The sequence below is a fragment of the Elgaria multicarinata genome, chromosome 12 (assembly GCF_023053635.1).
Source record: "Elgaria multicarinata webbii isolate HBS135686 ecotype San Diego chromosome 12, rElgMul1.1.pri, whole genome shotgun sequence".
Taxonomy (NCBI): domain Eukaryota; kingdom Metazoa; phylum Chordata; class Lepidosauria; order Squamata; family Anguidae; genus Elgaria; species Elgaria multicarinata.
The window spans coordinates 8999705-9015597 of record NC_086182.1 but is presented as its reverse complement, the minus strand read 5'-3'; the positions used below and the strand labels follow the sequence as shown (position 1 = coordinate 9015597).

At 44.4% G+C, this 15893-nt stretch overlaps 1 protein-coding gene across 1 annotated transcript in view; it reads left to right on the top strand.

Moving 5' to 3' along the window:
- The window catches only part of LOC134407423 (indoleamine 2,3-dioxygenase 2-like), a 41422-nt gene that overhangs the window by 2979 nt on the left and 22550 nt on the right, over window positions 1-15893 (top strand). The window contains exons 2-5 of the mRNA XM_063139196.1: window positions 5240-5335; window positions 10365-10484; window positions 11254-11372; window positions 14824-14838. Of these exons, the coding sequence (XP_062995266.1) occupies window positions 5240-5335; window positions 10365-10484; window positions 11254-11372; window positions 14824-14838 (350 nt within the window). The remainder of the gene's footprint in view (window positions 1-5239; window positions 5336-10364; window positions 10485-11253; window positions 11373-14823; window positions 14839-15893) is intronic.

Below are 15893 nucleotides of genomic sequence, written 5' to 3'. Positions count from 1 at the left end.
TCCTCAAATAAAGGACTGTGCTCTGTAAAATAGGACACACGGCCACCCAAACATCCATGCCTAACATGTGGATGTTGGAGGTGCCACTGAAGAGTTGCATCACATTTGAAATCGGAGCAGAGGCGCTGCCTTGCAAGATCTTTGTGTGATGGCCCTTCATACAATTATGTGAACTTCCCAGAGAGCTTCGGCAATTGGGGGGTATAAAAATGTAATAATAAATAAATAAATAATAGGTGAATGGGGCTATAGCGCACTTCTAAAAAAAGCCTTTATATACACTACATATTATTATAATTATTACTACGTAAGAGTCCTGGCCTGAAAAGCCAGTTCTGGCCGGGATCTACATTGCTGCTTTAAACCAGTTTATAACAATAGTGACAACTGTTCGGTCCCAGGGCACACTCCATATACAGTTTTTTCAAGCCATTTTCAAAGTGTCATATCTTGCTCGATGCAGATCTGGCCCTGGAAGTGGTACTGAAGCCTGTTGCAGATTAAGCCCCAGTCTCTTGGATTGGGCTATCTGTAATAAAACGACAAATTTGACCTCAGAAATTTCCTACAATTTAGGCAGATACTTTAATCTGGGCAGTGATATATTGGGAGAGGACACTTAGAGCGTCATCAGACAAGCATTTTATCGCATGCTGTTTTTCATGGTTTTTCACGGGTCCTTTTGATGACGCTGTTCACCTCCCGTGCGTCTCCAGCTCCTTCTGGTCTTCTTTCCGTGACAAAGTAAGACCCCGTAAATCTGATTTTTGAGGGGGAAGTGAAATGTGCCACCATTTCCTGCTGTGTGCAGGAGAAGCAGCCCGATAAAAACACCCACTGAATGGGCCATGTGGTCATTGTTTACTTCCTCTTTCTTTCCCATGTGAAGAAAGAGGAAGTATTGTGGGACAGAAGCAGGGGGGAAAGCAACAGTAGGGAAATGCGATTTCTCCCCACCTCCATCTGCCTTATACCACATCAGAGTATTTATCCATCTATCCCAGTACTGTTTACTTTGGCGGTGGTTCCCCAAAGGTTTCAGAAGCAGGTAGTTCTCATAACCTGCTCCTTTTTAACTGGAAATGGCAGGGGTTGAACGTGGGATCTTCAGCGTACAAATCAAATGCTTTGCCCTTGAGCCACGGCCCCTCTTTCCCTAGGACGTGAGGGCTTCCTTTGCACTTATTTATGTATTTATTTATAACATTTATGTTCATCCTATCAAGATTTCTGTGTTGTATATAAATTCTATTGTAAAATAATGACACAGGTAATAAAATAATTAACAATGCAAAAATTTAGAGGAAGCAAAAGAAGGCCAAATTGCAATAAAGTGATTTTTTAAAAAAGAAAGAAATGAAAAAAGATAAAGATAATTAGCCTTCCCTGGAAACAAAAGTCCATTTTCAATTAGGAGTGTCGGCAACGAAGTCTCCTCTTGATAGAAATAAATAAACACGTCTTAAAAACTGGTTGAGCAGAAACATTGGATATAATGTAGCAAATGTCAGGGGAAATTTAATAGAAAAACCCACAGACAGCAACAGAAAATGGAAAGAAAAGGAATTGCTAACCCTCTTCTGAAACTTCGTGCCAGCTTTGGGATTGTCTCAGGCAAAGACATTATATAACAAGTGATTTGATTCACATCAGTTGACAGTAGATAATTAAAATGGCAGGGATTTCAACCCCTCCTCCCCAAAGGCCCTCAGTGGATCAAACTTCATTAAGCCCTGAAACAGCTGAGAAGCTGCTACATGATTGAAAAATTGCTCCTTTGTTTCCGTCAGTTTGTATGCTTGTGGGGTTTTTTTTAACCTAAAAGAAAAATAAGGCGAAAATGAAAGAGAAATATGTTCTACCTTGTGGCAGACATTTTGATGCCCCAGGCGGAAAATAAAAATGGCAGCCATGGGACTTGCTGATTATCATAGGATGCATTCCCCTGAAAACGAGGCTTGCGTAGGAGAATTTCCTCTCAGATCATATACTACATCTTTTCCATTTCCAGTACTACATCTTTTCCATTTCTGCTGCCTTTAACGGCGTCCAAAATTGGCCGGTGGAAGTAGCTGCCTCGTTTTACCTCACACATGACGCCTCACCTCTGTCTCTTCTTCATAATCATTGATTGATCTATTGGGATCTTTTACTCTTTTGGTCTCTGTGACCAAGGTAAATGAATATAACCATTTATAAAAAATAACACCCCAGCAGTGCAAAAAATACGAACCATAAAACAACATACAAATATTACCTCACAGTATGAGGGCCAAATTGCATGGATTTTCATGCATGTGTCATATGTGAAGTGGGGGTGCAGGGGCGGGTCTATTCTTTGCTTGAAAAGGAGCATTTATGGGATGTGGAGTGAAAGCCACACCATTGTCTTGACCTTATCAAAGGGTTTTAAGCAATTTTCCTCTCAATTTGGATCATTTCTGGTATTCAAAAAGAAGCCAAAACTAGGTGTTTCACCCCTTTTCTCTCTCTGCTAAGCCCCTTTTTTTCTTTCCATGTTGCTTCTCATGTAGTGGCAGGATACCATGGGAAAAGGACAGATTGCTCAAGACGGAGGCCTAAACTGAACACATGAAGGGTGAATCTGAGGTCTGCATGAAATGAGTCTGAGGGCCGCATGGAGCCTTAGGGCTGCCGGTTGCTCAAGCAATTGTGGTATTGGAACCAGCCTGAAGAAAAGCTGTTAAGAGCAGTGGACATAGCAATGTAAAGCAGGAGAGGGACAGACACATTTTCATGTAAAATATATATCACACACACACACACACACACACTTTACATATGGATGGGACAGGTTTTTTTTTAGTGTGCAGTTGGACACAAAATGTGCAGTTGGGAAAAAATGCGAAGTTGGAAATCTGATAATGTGCAGTTGAAAAAAATAGTGAAAAAAAAGACACGTGTTATGTGTATGTGTTTTTTAAGAACTTAACAATAGACAAAGTCAGGGATGGCATGTAACACAAATTATATAAGGATGCAGGTGAAAGAGACCTTGATGGTGTGACTGATGTTGTTGGGTCCTGTGACAGTGTTGCCTGAATAGATGTGGGGGCAAAGTTGGCACTTGGGTGTCTGGTGTAAAGGAAGAGAGCCAGCAACCACTGGTTTTACACACTGGATTCAGCACGGAACCCCGGGGAGACACTCCAAGCTCACACAATATGAGGTTTTAGACCTTTTATTAGGAGAAGAGTAGGAACACAGGTTTTTTAAATCCAAAAATACATGCACACTAATAGAACCCAACACCACAAGCTAAAATCTATCACAGGTTACATACATCACCGGTCTCCTTTTCGGCCGACAGCAGACACCCCCCGGCTTCTCCCCAACCTCTTTTATACCCTTCCCCCAGGCTCCAAACTTCCTCCCTCCCCAATTAGATGGATGGTGTTTTTTTCACACCCCGGGCCGCCTGGCTCATCGCTCAAGGCCGTTAGACAGTTACAACTTCTCCATTCCGGTGCTTCCCACATGCACCTGCGTTTCTTATCAGTTCTTCTCTAAAACCATAAAAATAAGATCATAAAACAAAGTTAAAAGTCGTGCCATGCTCTAGGAACAGGTTAACCCTTGCCTTCCCCTTACATCTGGTCCGTCTGTCTGCGACTCTGTCCTGTGTACTATTGCTGGTTAGCATCTGCTTCAGGTTGGGAGGCTGTCTGGAGGCCAGGACTGCTCTGCCTCCCAAGACTTGTGAGAGAGAAGTATCTGTGCTGATGATGGGTTGGAGTTCACTGATGATCTGTTGCAGTGGTTTCAATTGGGGGCTGTAGGTGACAACCAGTGGTGTACTTCTCTTGGTCTGCTGTCCTTCTTGGGTATCTGTATGACTTTTTCAATCTGTCTTGAAGTTTAAGGTGCAACTAGTGTTGGTGATAATCTGTCCAGTCATGAAAGAGAAATACAGTGTTTGGCTTGGGTGGGGGCGGTGGGGGGGGGGTGTCTGACAGGGCATTTGTGCAGTTGGAAAATTTGCTTTAAAAAACCCTGGGATGGGGCACACATATGGTTAGCTGCCCTCTTGCATGTACTTCTGCCTTCATGCCACAAGCCTGGTCTAACATGTTGAGTTGGGATCTCAGACCCAGATCCAAAACACTCATCAGCAACATAGTCCAAAATGTGTGGGTTCTTCAGGGCCTACTAGTCTACTTCATGGGATCACCATGAAGCTCAAATGGTACTCTAAACTATTTTTGTGGGAAATGTAGGCTACAGAAGAGATAAATAAAAAGCGTCTGGACCTTTGACATCAGATCTGACCAGCTTGGGGCTAGCAAATTGACTGCAGCCCATCAGACATCGATTGCGGCCTGTTTGTTGCTTTAGGAAGGCAGCAAAAGATGGCGATTAACCAGCCCCTTGGTGGCCTGCCTTTGGCTTGGAGGACCACAAGGGCCTCATCTACACCTACACCCCTTTCGCAACGGAAGATGAGTGATTGAGATTTTCCTCGCTTTTGTGACCGGCACTCACAGGGCATACACGAGTGAAGTTTCCCACAATGATAGGCATGCCTTGCAGAAGCATGTGTGCCCCGTTATGGCGGTTCCATTTGTGTATCGGTAGAAGTGGGCAGGGCTAGGAGATTGCTACAGGGCGCAGGATTTTTTAAAAATTACTCCTGAGTTATACGCACCAGTGCAAATACCCAGCAACACTTGGGGGGGGGGATAGGAACTCCGTCGAATATGCACTCCTGTGCAGAGATACGTTTGTTTGTTTTTTAAAAAAGCCTCGGTGGTGAAACACGCTGATACCCATGCCCACGCCCCTCACAGCTGATTGTCTATTTGATGAGCCTGGAACCCGCGGCAAACAGCAACGACCTTGCAAAGGGGTGGAGGACACACTGCACACGTTCTTCACAATGGATGTGAGAGAGCCGGAAAAAATGTGACAAAACAGTCAGGGATATTCTGGTAAAAGTGAGAGGTGGATCTGAGATCACCGCGGGAGCAGGTGAACATCATATGGCTTATTAGTGATGACTATGATACATCCTGCAATAAGCTGGTGTAGACTCCCCCAAGGTATGCAGGCCTCTTGGCATCTCCCTGGCCTGCACTTTAATCCATAGTCAACTAGTAATCTGGTGATTAAATCTTCTTCTTCTTCTTCTTCTTCTTCTTCTTCTTCTTCTTCTTCTTCTTCTTCTTCTTCTTCTTCTTCTTCTTCTCCTCCTCCTCCTCCTCCTCCTCCTCCTCCTCAGAAAGAACTTCCTCCTTTCTATAGTCCATGGATGGAGATCGCCCACAAACTGCCTTCCCTGATCGAGAGCCATCAACTTCGCTCCCATGTGAACAAGGTACTGAATTCCCATTGTGTCTGAACTTAGAGAGTGTGAACAGGAAAGAGAGACGTACTACCCAAAGTGAACCCTTTTGCCACGTGGTGAATCTGGCTTTGCAACTGAAATGACGGATGTGCATACCGATAAACCGAACACCGGTTTAGCTGTTGGTCTTCCCTTTCCTCCCATACTTCAGGTGGGATGTCCACTTTTTGTGTGCTTTTCCTGTAATTCAGGGGTGGAGAGCCTCAATCTGGCCCTCCTTGGACCCTGCTCTGGCCCTTTGGAGTTCCCCAATTGCTCATGCCTGTCCTTTCCCCGTTAATTTGGTGGCTGCCTAGCATTTGTGCAGGTCCCCCCCCCGCCCCTATTCTAAGATTTTGAATTGCCTCTCCTAAGGCTTAGTTACTAGAAGTAAGAATTTTAACCTAAAGTATGCTGTTATTTTGGGTATTTTGGCCCAAGCCTGATCCATTTGCCTTTGGCTCCACCAATCACTGGAATGCAGCGCCCCAGAATTTCTCCAAAACCGAATTCAGCCCTTGGGCTGAAAGTGGTTCCCAGCCCTGCTTTAATTATTTTCTTGATTGATTAAGGGTGCACTCCTATGCATGCTTAGATAGAAATAAAAGTCCTACAACTCCCAGCATGAATGCTGGGAGTTGTAGGATTTCTCTCTCTCTCTCTAAACAGGCATGGGATTGTGTCTTGAAATGCAAAACTGCTCTGGAAATTGAGGGGGCAAGTTTCTTAACATATTACTCAGCGGGGTCCTGTTGCACACCCAGAAGCTTTGACCCTGCAGAGGGAAAGTAATTCAGATTGGATGCAGTGAGGTTGCTTCTGGACGGGTCTCACTATTTTAAAAGTGTCAGCCTCTCCTGAAGATATGAGGGCCCATATCTCTTACCCACGGATAGGAAACCAACATGGGGGCTGTCTTCATGGCACCAGTGTGGTGCTGCCTCCCTCCTCAACCCCGCACTTTCTCTCTCTCAGGGCGGCATCAGGTAATCCTGACACCAAGGCCCTGGATTGGCCGCGGACCGACATTACATGGCGGAAGCACCCTGTTGATGTCGCGCCCTTTGAAAAAATCAGTGGGCGAATCTACACAAGTGCTTATCATGTTGATAATTACCACTGTAAACAGTATATTTTCTGGCGGTTTTAAACGTCACGGGGCACACTCAGGGATTAGAGCATAATTTACCTGTCTCTTTCCCGTAAGTAAGTCATTTATTTATTTATTTATTTTATTTATTTAAAATATTTATATCCCGCCCTATATCACTAAGATCTCAGGGAGGCATACAGATAAAAACATACAGTCTAAAACAATAAATATACACAGTTAAAAACAAATTAAACCATGAACCAAGTTAAAACAAGTCATTAAACCAGGACACACCGTATCTTGTGTCGCTTTAGCTAGGAGTTTCTTTTCATCGGTTGTTACAGTGAACCGCCCACTTCCCGTTCTCCTGCCTTCTCCCTCCCCCCATTTTCTACGATCTCTGCGCATGCGAAACACATGTTGTTTTCGGTGCCGAAATCGATTGAACACGCCCCCAGGTCAACTATTGGCTCAACAATGAGCTTTTAAATTTAAGAGACACGTAGCGATAATGAAGATACACATACAGTATGACCTCCTGCAATGCCATTAAAATGTCAGAAAAAAACATTAAATATACTAGAAAGAAGGAGAAAACAATGAGGATGCAATGAGCGTCATGTGTCACAACCAGTTACCGGAACCCATCGTTAACGGTATTTTTCACAAATGTAGATCCCACCGGGGTAAATCCTAACCGACAGGGCACAGGAAGCGGGCTAACTTGGGAGTGCAGAATAGGTTGTATGGAACACAGTTCTCTCCTTGAATACCTTGCTGCTGCCTCCCAGCATCTGCCACCTGAATCAACTGCCTCACACTGCCAAATGGTAGGGCCGGCCCTGGGACTGAGTATATATTCTAGAACTAGGAAGTGAGTAAGGAAGGAAGGAAGGAGAAAGCATTTCAATTTGCAAGCAGTCATAGACTGGCTTGAAGGTAAGGAAAGAATGTTTGGGGCTCCTTAAAATGCACATCTGGAATATGTACCCCTGCTGACATCTGCCTTCTCCTCTGCAGGGTAGAGAGGATTCCTCTAGAGGTCACTAGAGCCCTAGCAGAGAAGCTACTAGCAGGTCTTGCTCCTAGGAATGAATGAGCGAGTTCCGATTGATTTAAACCCCAATATGCAGCTATTTAAGACTGCTGCATCAGGATCGTTAAAATCAAAGTGCCTTGATCAAATCTACTAGCCAAGCCCCTGTGATTGGTTCATCTCAAGGGGTTCTCAAGGAGGCACATGTAAAATACACAATAAAAAAAATCCAAAAAAATTGCCTTCCCTAGAGGGGATAGTTGTGTGAGTCTGTGGCAGAAAGAACTGCAAAGAGTTTGTGACACGTTAAAGACTAATTGAATGAGGAGCCCACAAATTTAGGGCTGGAACAGGATATTTTGGTGCCTGTCACGGAAAATCCAAAGGCTACCTCTCCCACACCCTTTCCACTAATTAAAGCACGGTGTACAGTTCCACACCAGGAGAAGTCCGACTTCAAGCAGTGCTCATATGGATGCACTGCCCTGTGTGAAAGCTGTGTGAGAGCATTGCTGCACACTAGACTGTGAATCGATTCATCCCCCATGGGTCAAATCCATCTGCCCTCCACTCTGCTGCTCTTTCCAAGCAACTGACATCTGAGGTGTCTGCCTCATCTTATATACAGTAGTGTCAGGCTTATTACTAGAGATCGCTTAGAGCAATTTTGCTCATCCTTCTTTTAAACTGAAGCTTGTGCAGTGTAGATGTGCAGGAAATTTTGAAAGTTTGAAAAAGTTCAAAGCTCGAGCTGTAATAGCAGTTCATTTCCTCTGTGCTAAACAGGCAGGGCAGCCCCTCCACCAGTGGGATGATGGACAGTCCAGCTCGGCAAATCAGTGTGGCACGAAGGTGGGTTCCAGGTGCAGCTACGCGGTTACGCTATTGCCGTCAGCGAGGAGGGAGAAGGAGATGGAAGCAGAGAATTGGAGCACACGAGGGAGGGGTTGGGGCCACGCCATGTGCAAATCTCGGGTGTGTGTGTGTGATTCACTATGCATGAGCCACATTTACGTTATTCATGAGCCCTTCTGTGATGAGGGGGCTGAGGGTCAAAAAAGCAGGAAAAGGCAAGGCTACTAGTGCCCATGGATTTGCACTATCTGGGCATAACAAGACTTCTTGGACAAGCAGTTTCATAGCAAGGGGAGCCACCACTCAGAAAGCTCTGCTTCCTAGATGGCCTCAGAGTGCTGCGAGGGTCAAATGGAAGTACTGCAAAGTTACTGATTTCAGCTCTTCCATTTCTGCCTGCCACTTAAACATCACCCAAAAAAGTTGACAAAAGAGGGCACAAATTTACATGTGCAAATTGCTGGTGCCAGCAGTGGAACCCCCCCCCCCACTCCGATCTGTCTCAGATTACACACAGATGCCAATTTAGAAAGAATGGCTATAATTTAAATGAAAATGCGGGACATCTCAACCGTAGGGAAAACGGTGTCTAGGAGACCTGTGTGCTCAGTCTGCTGTCCGGGTGCTCAGTGTTAATGGGCAACTGCAAGGCCCCTGCTGTTCTCCCTTCTTAGGGTTCTTTGTCATTAAAAGAGACATTGGTTGGGCACAGTCCTTCAAACAGAGGACATGTTCAAGACAGGGGACTATCTGTGGATAGCCCTTCAAACAGAAGTCTGTCTTTGGTAAAAATAGGACACACGGCCACCCTAGTTTGAGTTACTGGCAGAATTGTTGTTGCAATAATAATAATAATAATAATAATAATAATAATAATAATAATAATAATAATAATAATATCATCTTTGAACTAGCAACTTGCATCATTCTGGAGAAAAAGGGCAGTTTTTCCACCTTGTGTTGGTTATCAAAGCGTAAAAGCAGGGAGGCAAAATCTTAGCAGAGTAATATATGGAATATGTCTGCTATTTACCGGCGTATTAGAGTGCATTCCTTAGGAGACTTAGGGCACAATCCTATATGTTGTGCCATCGTTGGATGACGCCTCCAAGTATCCAGTGTGCTGCTGTCCTCTGTTGTTTCTTTCTTCTAGAGGAGCCTTTGAGCCCTTCTAGCGGAGGGGAGGCCAGGGGCCCACTAAAATGACCCCTTTCAGCCCTCTCTAAGGCTGCTTTTGCAACCTTGTAATGCAGCCAGCTTGGTTCTTTCTGCGTTGGCTGCAAGGGGGCGAGGGGAGGGATTGGACGTTCGTGTCCCCCTCTTGAGGTCTTAGCCTCCTCGGAGCGGGGAGTCCGAAGAATCCTAGGGTCCAAGATATTTAGAGTGCAAACCTAATACATTGACAGAGGGCTTGGATTTGGAAACCTCCACCTATCCTGTGATCTGCCGGGCAAAGTGGAAGGAGCGGCAGAGGCTTTTATATGGCCTAATCTACACCAAACAGGATATTGCACTATGAAAGTGGTATGAAAGCGGTATGTAAGAGGCAGGAGCCACACTACTGCTTCATAGCAGTATTGAAGTGCACTGACAACTGTTGGGGCCCATTGACACATACCATATACTGCTTTCATAGTGCTATATCCTGCTTGGTGTGGCTTCTGCCTTTTATATACCGCTTTCATGCTGCTTTCATAGTGGTATATCCTGCTCGGTGTAGATTAGGCCTCCTGTTCCTCTGTTTTTCTGTTTAGAGCTAGACCTTTCTCTCCTCCCTCTGATGTGCTTTTAGCTTTTCCTCCTCTAATTATCACCCACTTCAAAATTTCAAAGCTTTCTGCACATCTACAGTGCTCAGGCTTCAGTTTAGAACAAAAATGAGCAAAATCAGTCTGGTAGATCACGAGTAATAAACCTCACACTAGTGTATTCTTATAGAGGATTTTTTAAAAGTAAAGTTGAACACACGAAGTGGAAGGAATGCAAAAATGGCCATAACAATATTGTCTCTGTTTAATGTCTCCCTGATTTAACAGATGCCTCTGCTAAGCAGCCAGTATCTCCAAGGCCACCGGGAGTTGTCTTTGGCCCGCTTAGTCCTCACCTGCATCACAATGGGCTACGTTTGGCAAGAAGGTGAAAAAAGGATCGCCAAGGTATAGCTCAGACTGGCTAAAAACCGGAATCCTTTCCCTAGAGGGTGGGGGCAGGGACAAAGGGAGTCTGAGACCATAAGCAGGAAATGTGCAGAGGGCTAGGCAAGCAAGATCAGTATTAGTTTTCATTTAGGCAAAGACTGATGCCTGACCTAGAAGCTTTTATAGCCAGCCCAGTCCAGTCCAGTTGGAACCAATGGGAAGCTATGGGGTGAAGCCATGTTGGAACTTGGAAAAGATAATGCCACTCCATATTCAAAGAGTTCAAGGCTGGAGCTGACCCTAACATTCATGCAGCAGTTTCAATTTACAGAATGCTTTGCATTTGGTGAGAGGTAACTGTGTAGCCCATTTTACAGATGGCAGAACTGAGGCAGAGAGGGCACAACTTGCTTAAGGCCACCGCATGAGTCTCGGGCAGTGGAGCTAGCCTAGATTGCACAAGCAACTTAAACAGTACTACCCAGGGCAAAAGTTAGGGGTGCTGATGAAGCAGAACATAATTCAACAGGAAGCTCCTGTCCGTGATGCAACGTATGTCAGGGGGCAGTGCATGGATCATGCACATGAGGTTGCTTGTGACTGAGAATTGCTCCCTGAACATCTTCTGCAATGTTCAGTTAGAAAAGAAAAGAAAAAGAAACCATATATATATATAAAACTTGGAAGTCTCTTCACTTGACACAATGCTGCAGCTTCCTTGTGACAACAGCTGAATGTCTACATTTTTAGAGGAACCTGACTTGGCTACCGGCCTTGTGTCTTCCAGGTCTTGCCACAAAATGTCGCCATCCCCTTGGGAGAGATCTCTCAGGCATTAGGATTGCCTCCTATCCTGGTTCATACAGATTTAGTTTTGGTAAACTGGAAGAAAAAGAATCCTTATGGGTAAATATAAGAATAAATAAACATGTTCTCAGTGGACAGAGATCAGGTAAAAGATGGAGCCACCTAACCTTTAAAATGTTAACTTGTCTAAACATGACACTTCTACTGGAACTAGTTTGATTAACTGAGCTGATAACAGTTTTTTTTTAAAAAAAATATCTTTGTCATAGAACTTCTCTACATGAGTGATTTATTGCATAAATAAGTCACAGAAGTTTGCAGGTTCTTTACATGATGCCATCAACCTCCAGGACATCTCTTTTGCTTTCTCCCAGTAATCTCGCTTAAAAAACCCATTATCAATGGAGATAAAGCAGTATTTAAAGTAATGGTGGGATTAGTTCCGCCATTAGATGGTGCTGTTTCATTTAACTTTATGGAGTATTGCCCAGGGGGGAAGTTTTCAAATACTAATTATGTGGTCACTGTTGGTCACCACCTAAAGGAGATCGTAGTGAACGTGGAAAGACCCGAGGAGGAAAAAAAGGTTGGTAAGAGTGAAGGATTTTTCCTTAATGTAGAGATGCCCATAGAGAGGTTTTGGTGATCTCCCCAATAGATGAGATTTAAAACAGACCTGAGATGGTATATATATTTTTGGAACAGCCACTTTTGGCGAATGGATATATAAGCTTTTGAACCGCCCAGAGGACTTACAGTCTAATCCTGTTTACTCAGATGTAAGTCCCATTGAGCTCCATGGGACTTCCTTTCTAGCAAGTGTGCTTTAGAATTGCAGCCAAAAGCATAGGTTGATTGAAAAAATGGGGTCAATAATACGATATTTAATCTTGTAGCTGGAGGTAGGCTTTGCCATTCAGTGTTCTGTGTAGCTCTAAAAAAACATTTTTTTTTTAAAAAAAATACTGGCTGTCTAAGATCTTTGCTAGACCTAACTGAAAATCCGAGGGAGAGGAGGGGTTGTGAATAATGTGAGATCTCACCCCCATTTACACATAAGGCGTGATGGCCTCAAGAAGAGAGGCATTGCACCCGCCATTTTTTATTTTTTAAAGGGCCGGCTGCGCATGAGCGCTGGAGCGACTAAAGGTAGTTTTTGTTTTTTTAAAAATTGATTTCCCCGCTTCCCCCACCCTACCCCTTATGGGCACAGTGCTCCTGAGGAGTGCTGTGTACCGTGTACGTAATCGTGTGGAGTCGGGAAAAGCCACGGAAATGGGCCACACGCTTGCGGTCTCGGGCTCAAGACCGGAGGAAAAACCGGGCCTAAAGTGTAGGACTGCATCCCAGGGCCAGGGAGGGATGATCCCTCCCTGATCCTGGGATCCCCTGTGCGTCATCTGGACGCACAAGGGCAATCCCGGGTATCAGCCCGGGATAACCACTGGTTAGGCCTAAGGCCTAAGGCTGCAATCCTACCCTGTGCACACTTATTCAGGAGGGAATCCTATTGAACACAGTGGGACTTACCTCTGAGTAAACAAACATCACCCAAGAATTCTTGGAAATTTAGCTCTGTAGGGAAGGGCGTTTCTCTAACAAAGAATGATCAGCACTCTCACCAGACTATATTTCCCAGAATTCTTTGGGAAGAAAGTAATGATTGGTCAACTGGATGAAACCAATGTGTTTTTATTAGCTTTACTGGAGGTTCCAGGTCCCCTCACAGGACTATGCCAAAGGTGTATCTACCACAGCATCCTGTTTCAGTGGCCAACCAGATACCCACATAGGGTGGTTACTTACATGTTGCCAAAAAGGGGGGGGGGAATGCATCACCAAAACAGAGGGGGAAGAAGGATATGCTAGTGTGTGTGAAGATAGGTAGAAGCAAATTCAGAAAGAATTGCTATAATTTAAATAGAAATACAATACATCTCACTATAGTGGGGACAACTATAAGCCGCCTGTCTGCTGCCCAGTTTAATGCCCAGCTGCTAACTATGGATGGGCAACCTCCAGGCCCCCCTACTGCTCTCCCTTAAGATTCTTTGGGCTTGTTCAGACAACACGCTAAACCATGGTTAAGCCGCTAACCCTTTTGCAGCAAATGGTTTGTGTGAGTGTGTTTAAACCATGATGTAGCCACCATGGTTAAGAACGGTTCACACGACATGCTAAGCCATAATGTTCAGCTCGAAATGCTTATCCACCACGACTTAGCATGTTGTTTGAACAAGGTCTTTCTCTTTAAACTGGACATGGACGGGGCATCCCTTCAAATAGAGGACAGTTCTCTGTAAAGTAGGTTGCCTGGGCTTCTCATGGGGGTCTATGGGAAACCCATACACACGATTTGAGGACAATAGCTCATTCTCATGGTTGTTCCTCAGCAACTGCCTCTCAACCTGGGGGGGGGGATATATTATTGATGGCCTTATCCTGGATGAGCTTGGCTAATCCCCTGTTAAGCCACCTAAGTCGGTGGGTGTCACCATGTCTTGTGCATAATGTGGAGAAAGTCGCTAGGAAGATATTTTTCTCTGTCTCTCATAATGCTAGAACCCAATGGGGTCCTCTCATGAAGCTGATTGGTGGGAGATTTAAGACAGATGAAAGGAAGGGCTTCTTCACACAGCACATAGTGAAATGATGGAATTTGCTACCACAGGAGGTAACGATGGCTACCAACTTGGATGGCTTTAAAAAGGGGTTGGATAAATCCCTGGAGGAGAAGGCTGTCAATGGCTACTAGTCCTGATGGCTGTGTGCTGCCTCCAGTATCAGAGGCAGTATGGCTATGTACACCAGCTGCTGGTAACAAGGGCAGGAGGGTGCTGTTATTATTATTATTATTATTATTATTATTATTATTATTATTATTATTATTATTATTTATTTATATAGCACTATCAATGTACATGGTGCTGTACAGAGTACATGAGTGTTGCACTCATGTACCACTTGTGGGTTTCCCTGTGGCCGACAGGAAACAGACAGCTGGACTAGATGGACCCTTGGTCTGATCCAGCATGGCAGCTCTTCTGATGTTCCTATGTGGTCGCATATTCCACAGTTTGACTATGTGCTATATGAAGAAGTGCTTCTTTTTGTTTGTCCTGAATCTCCCACCATTTATCTTCCTTGGAGGACCCCAGGTTCTAATATTCTAAGAGACAGAGGAAAACTCTATCCACTTTCTCCACACCGTGCCAAACCTCAATCCTATCCCCTCTTACTCATCTTTTTCTAAATGAGAAAGCTAAACAAACCATTGCACTCTCTCCTCATTGGGGAGTCAAAGCAGTTTAAGTCTGTATTGTAGACATAACAAAAGCTTAAAATAAGAAATCTCTGTTTGGAGAGAGGGAGGACAGCTTGGGTAGGGGATTTCATACAACTACTGCAAGCCAGGCAGGGCATATGGTGAATCTTTGGTTTTAAGGAAAAACACAGCAATATCACGAGGACTCGACTTTGCTCTCAACTGACTTGATCTCTCTATTTCGCTTCCTTGTCTGTTTGCTGCTGATGCTCCAATCTTCCAAAGGCTTCTGGAAATTGAGTAAGTACGTGGATTTGTCTTTGTGGTTCAAAGTTTATTTAGATATCTGAGGTCACTTTTTGCAGGCTGCTTGAAGTTAAAGTGCTGAAAGTTTTACAATGGCAGCTTGCATTTGAATTGTTCTCTGTTCTTCTTACTGACTTTGTCCATACAGAATGGTAATCCAGGATTATGCATGCAGCCTATTCGCATCCCCTTGGCTCCTCCCGCTAGCACAGAGGGCTAAATGAATGAGCAACGGTTTGTTTAGCATGCCGTCCACACCCGGGATCCTGGCTTGATGTTCCTTTTAAAGGCCACTATCCTGGGCTGTAAAACAAGGGTTTGTTCCTTGTTTATTTTAACTAATTATATTTTTAATCTGTCCAATGACAAATGTTCTCTAAATGGATTGCATAAAGTAAAAGAATAAAATACAGTTTATGAAGCAACAAGCCAGGATCCTGGGTTTGGATGACATACTAAACAACAAACAAACCAATTTTGGTTTGATCAGCTGCACACAATAGCAACAACTCAGCACCACCACCCAGCTTCTTCATGGTAAGCCAGGACTTGCCAGATCTACACCAAGCAGGATAAAACACTTTGAAAACATTTTGAAAGCTATATATGGAGTGTGTCCTGGGCCTCAACAGTTGTCAAAACTGTTTCAAACTGTTTTAAAGCAGTAGTGTAGATCCTGCCCTGTTTTATCTTTCTGTGCAAGGCCATGGCTAGACCAGGCCTGTATCCCGGGATCATCCCTGTGCATCCAAATGACACACAGGGGATCCCGGGAGCTGGCAGGGACGACCCATCCATTTGCCTGGGATAATCCTTAGGTCTAGCTAAGGCCCAAATGTGACCACAGTTTTAGTCTCTCCTTTTAAAATTACATTTTAATTCCATTCTTTCTCCAACAAGTTCCTATTCATAGAATCATAGAATAGCAGAGTTGGAAGGGGCCTACAAGGCCATCGAGTCCAACCCCCTGCTCAATGCAGGAATCCACCCTAAAGCATCCCCGACAGATGCTTGTCCAGCTGCCTCTTGAAGGCCTCTAGTGTGGGAGA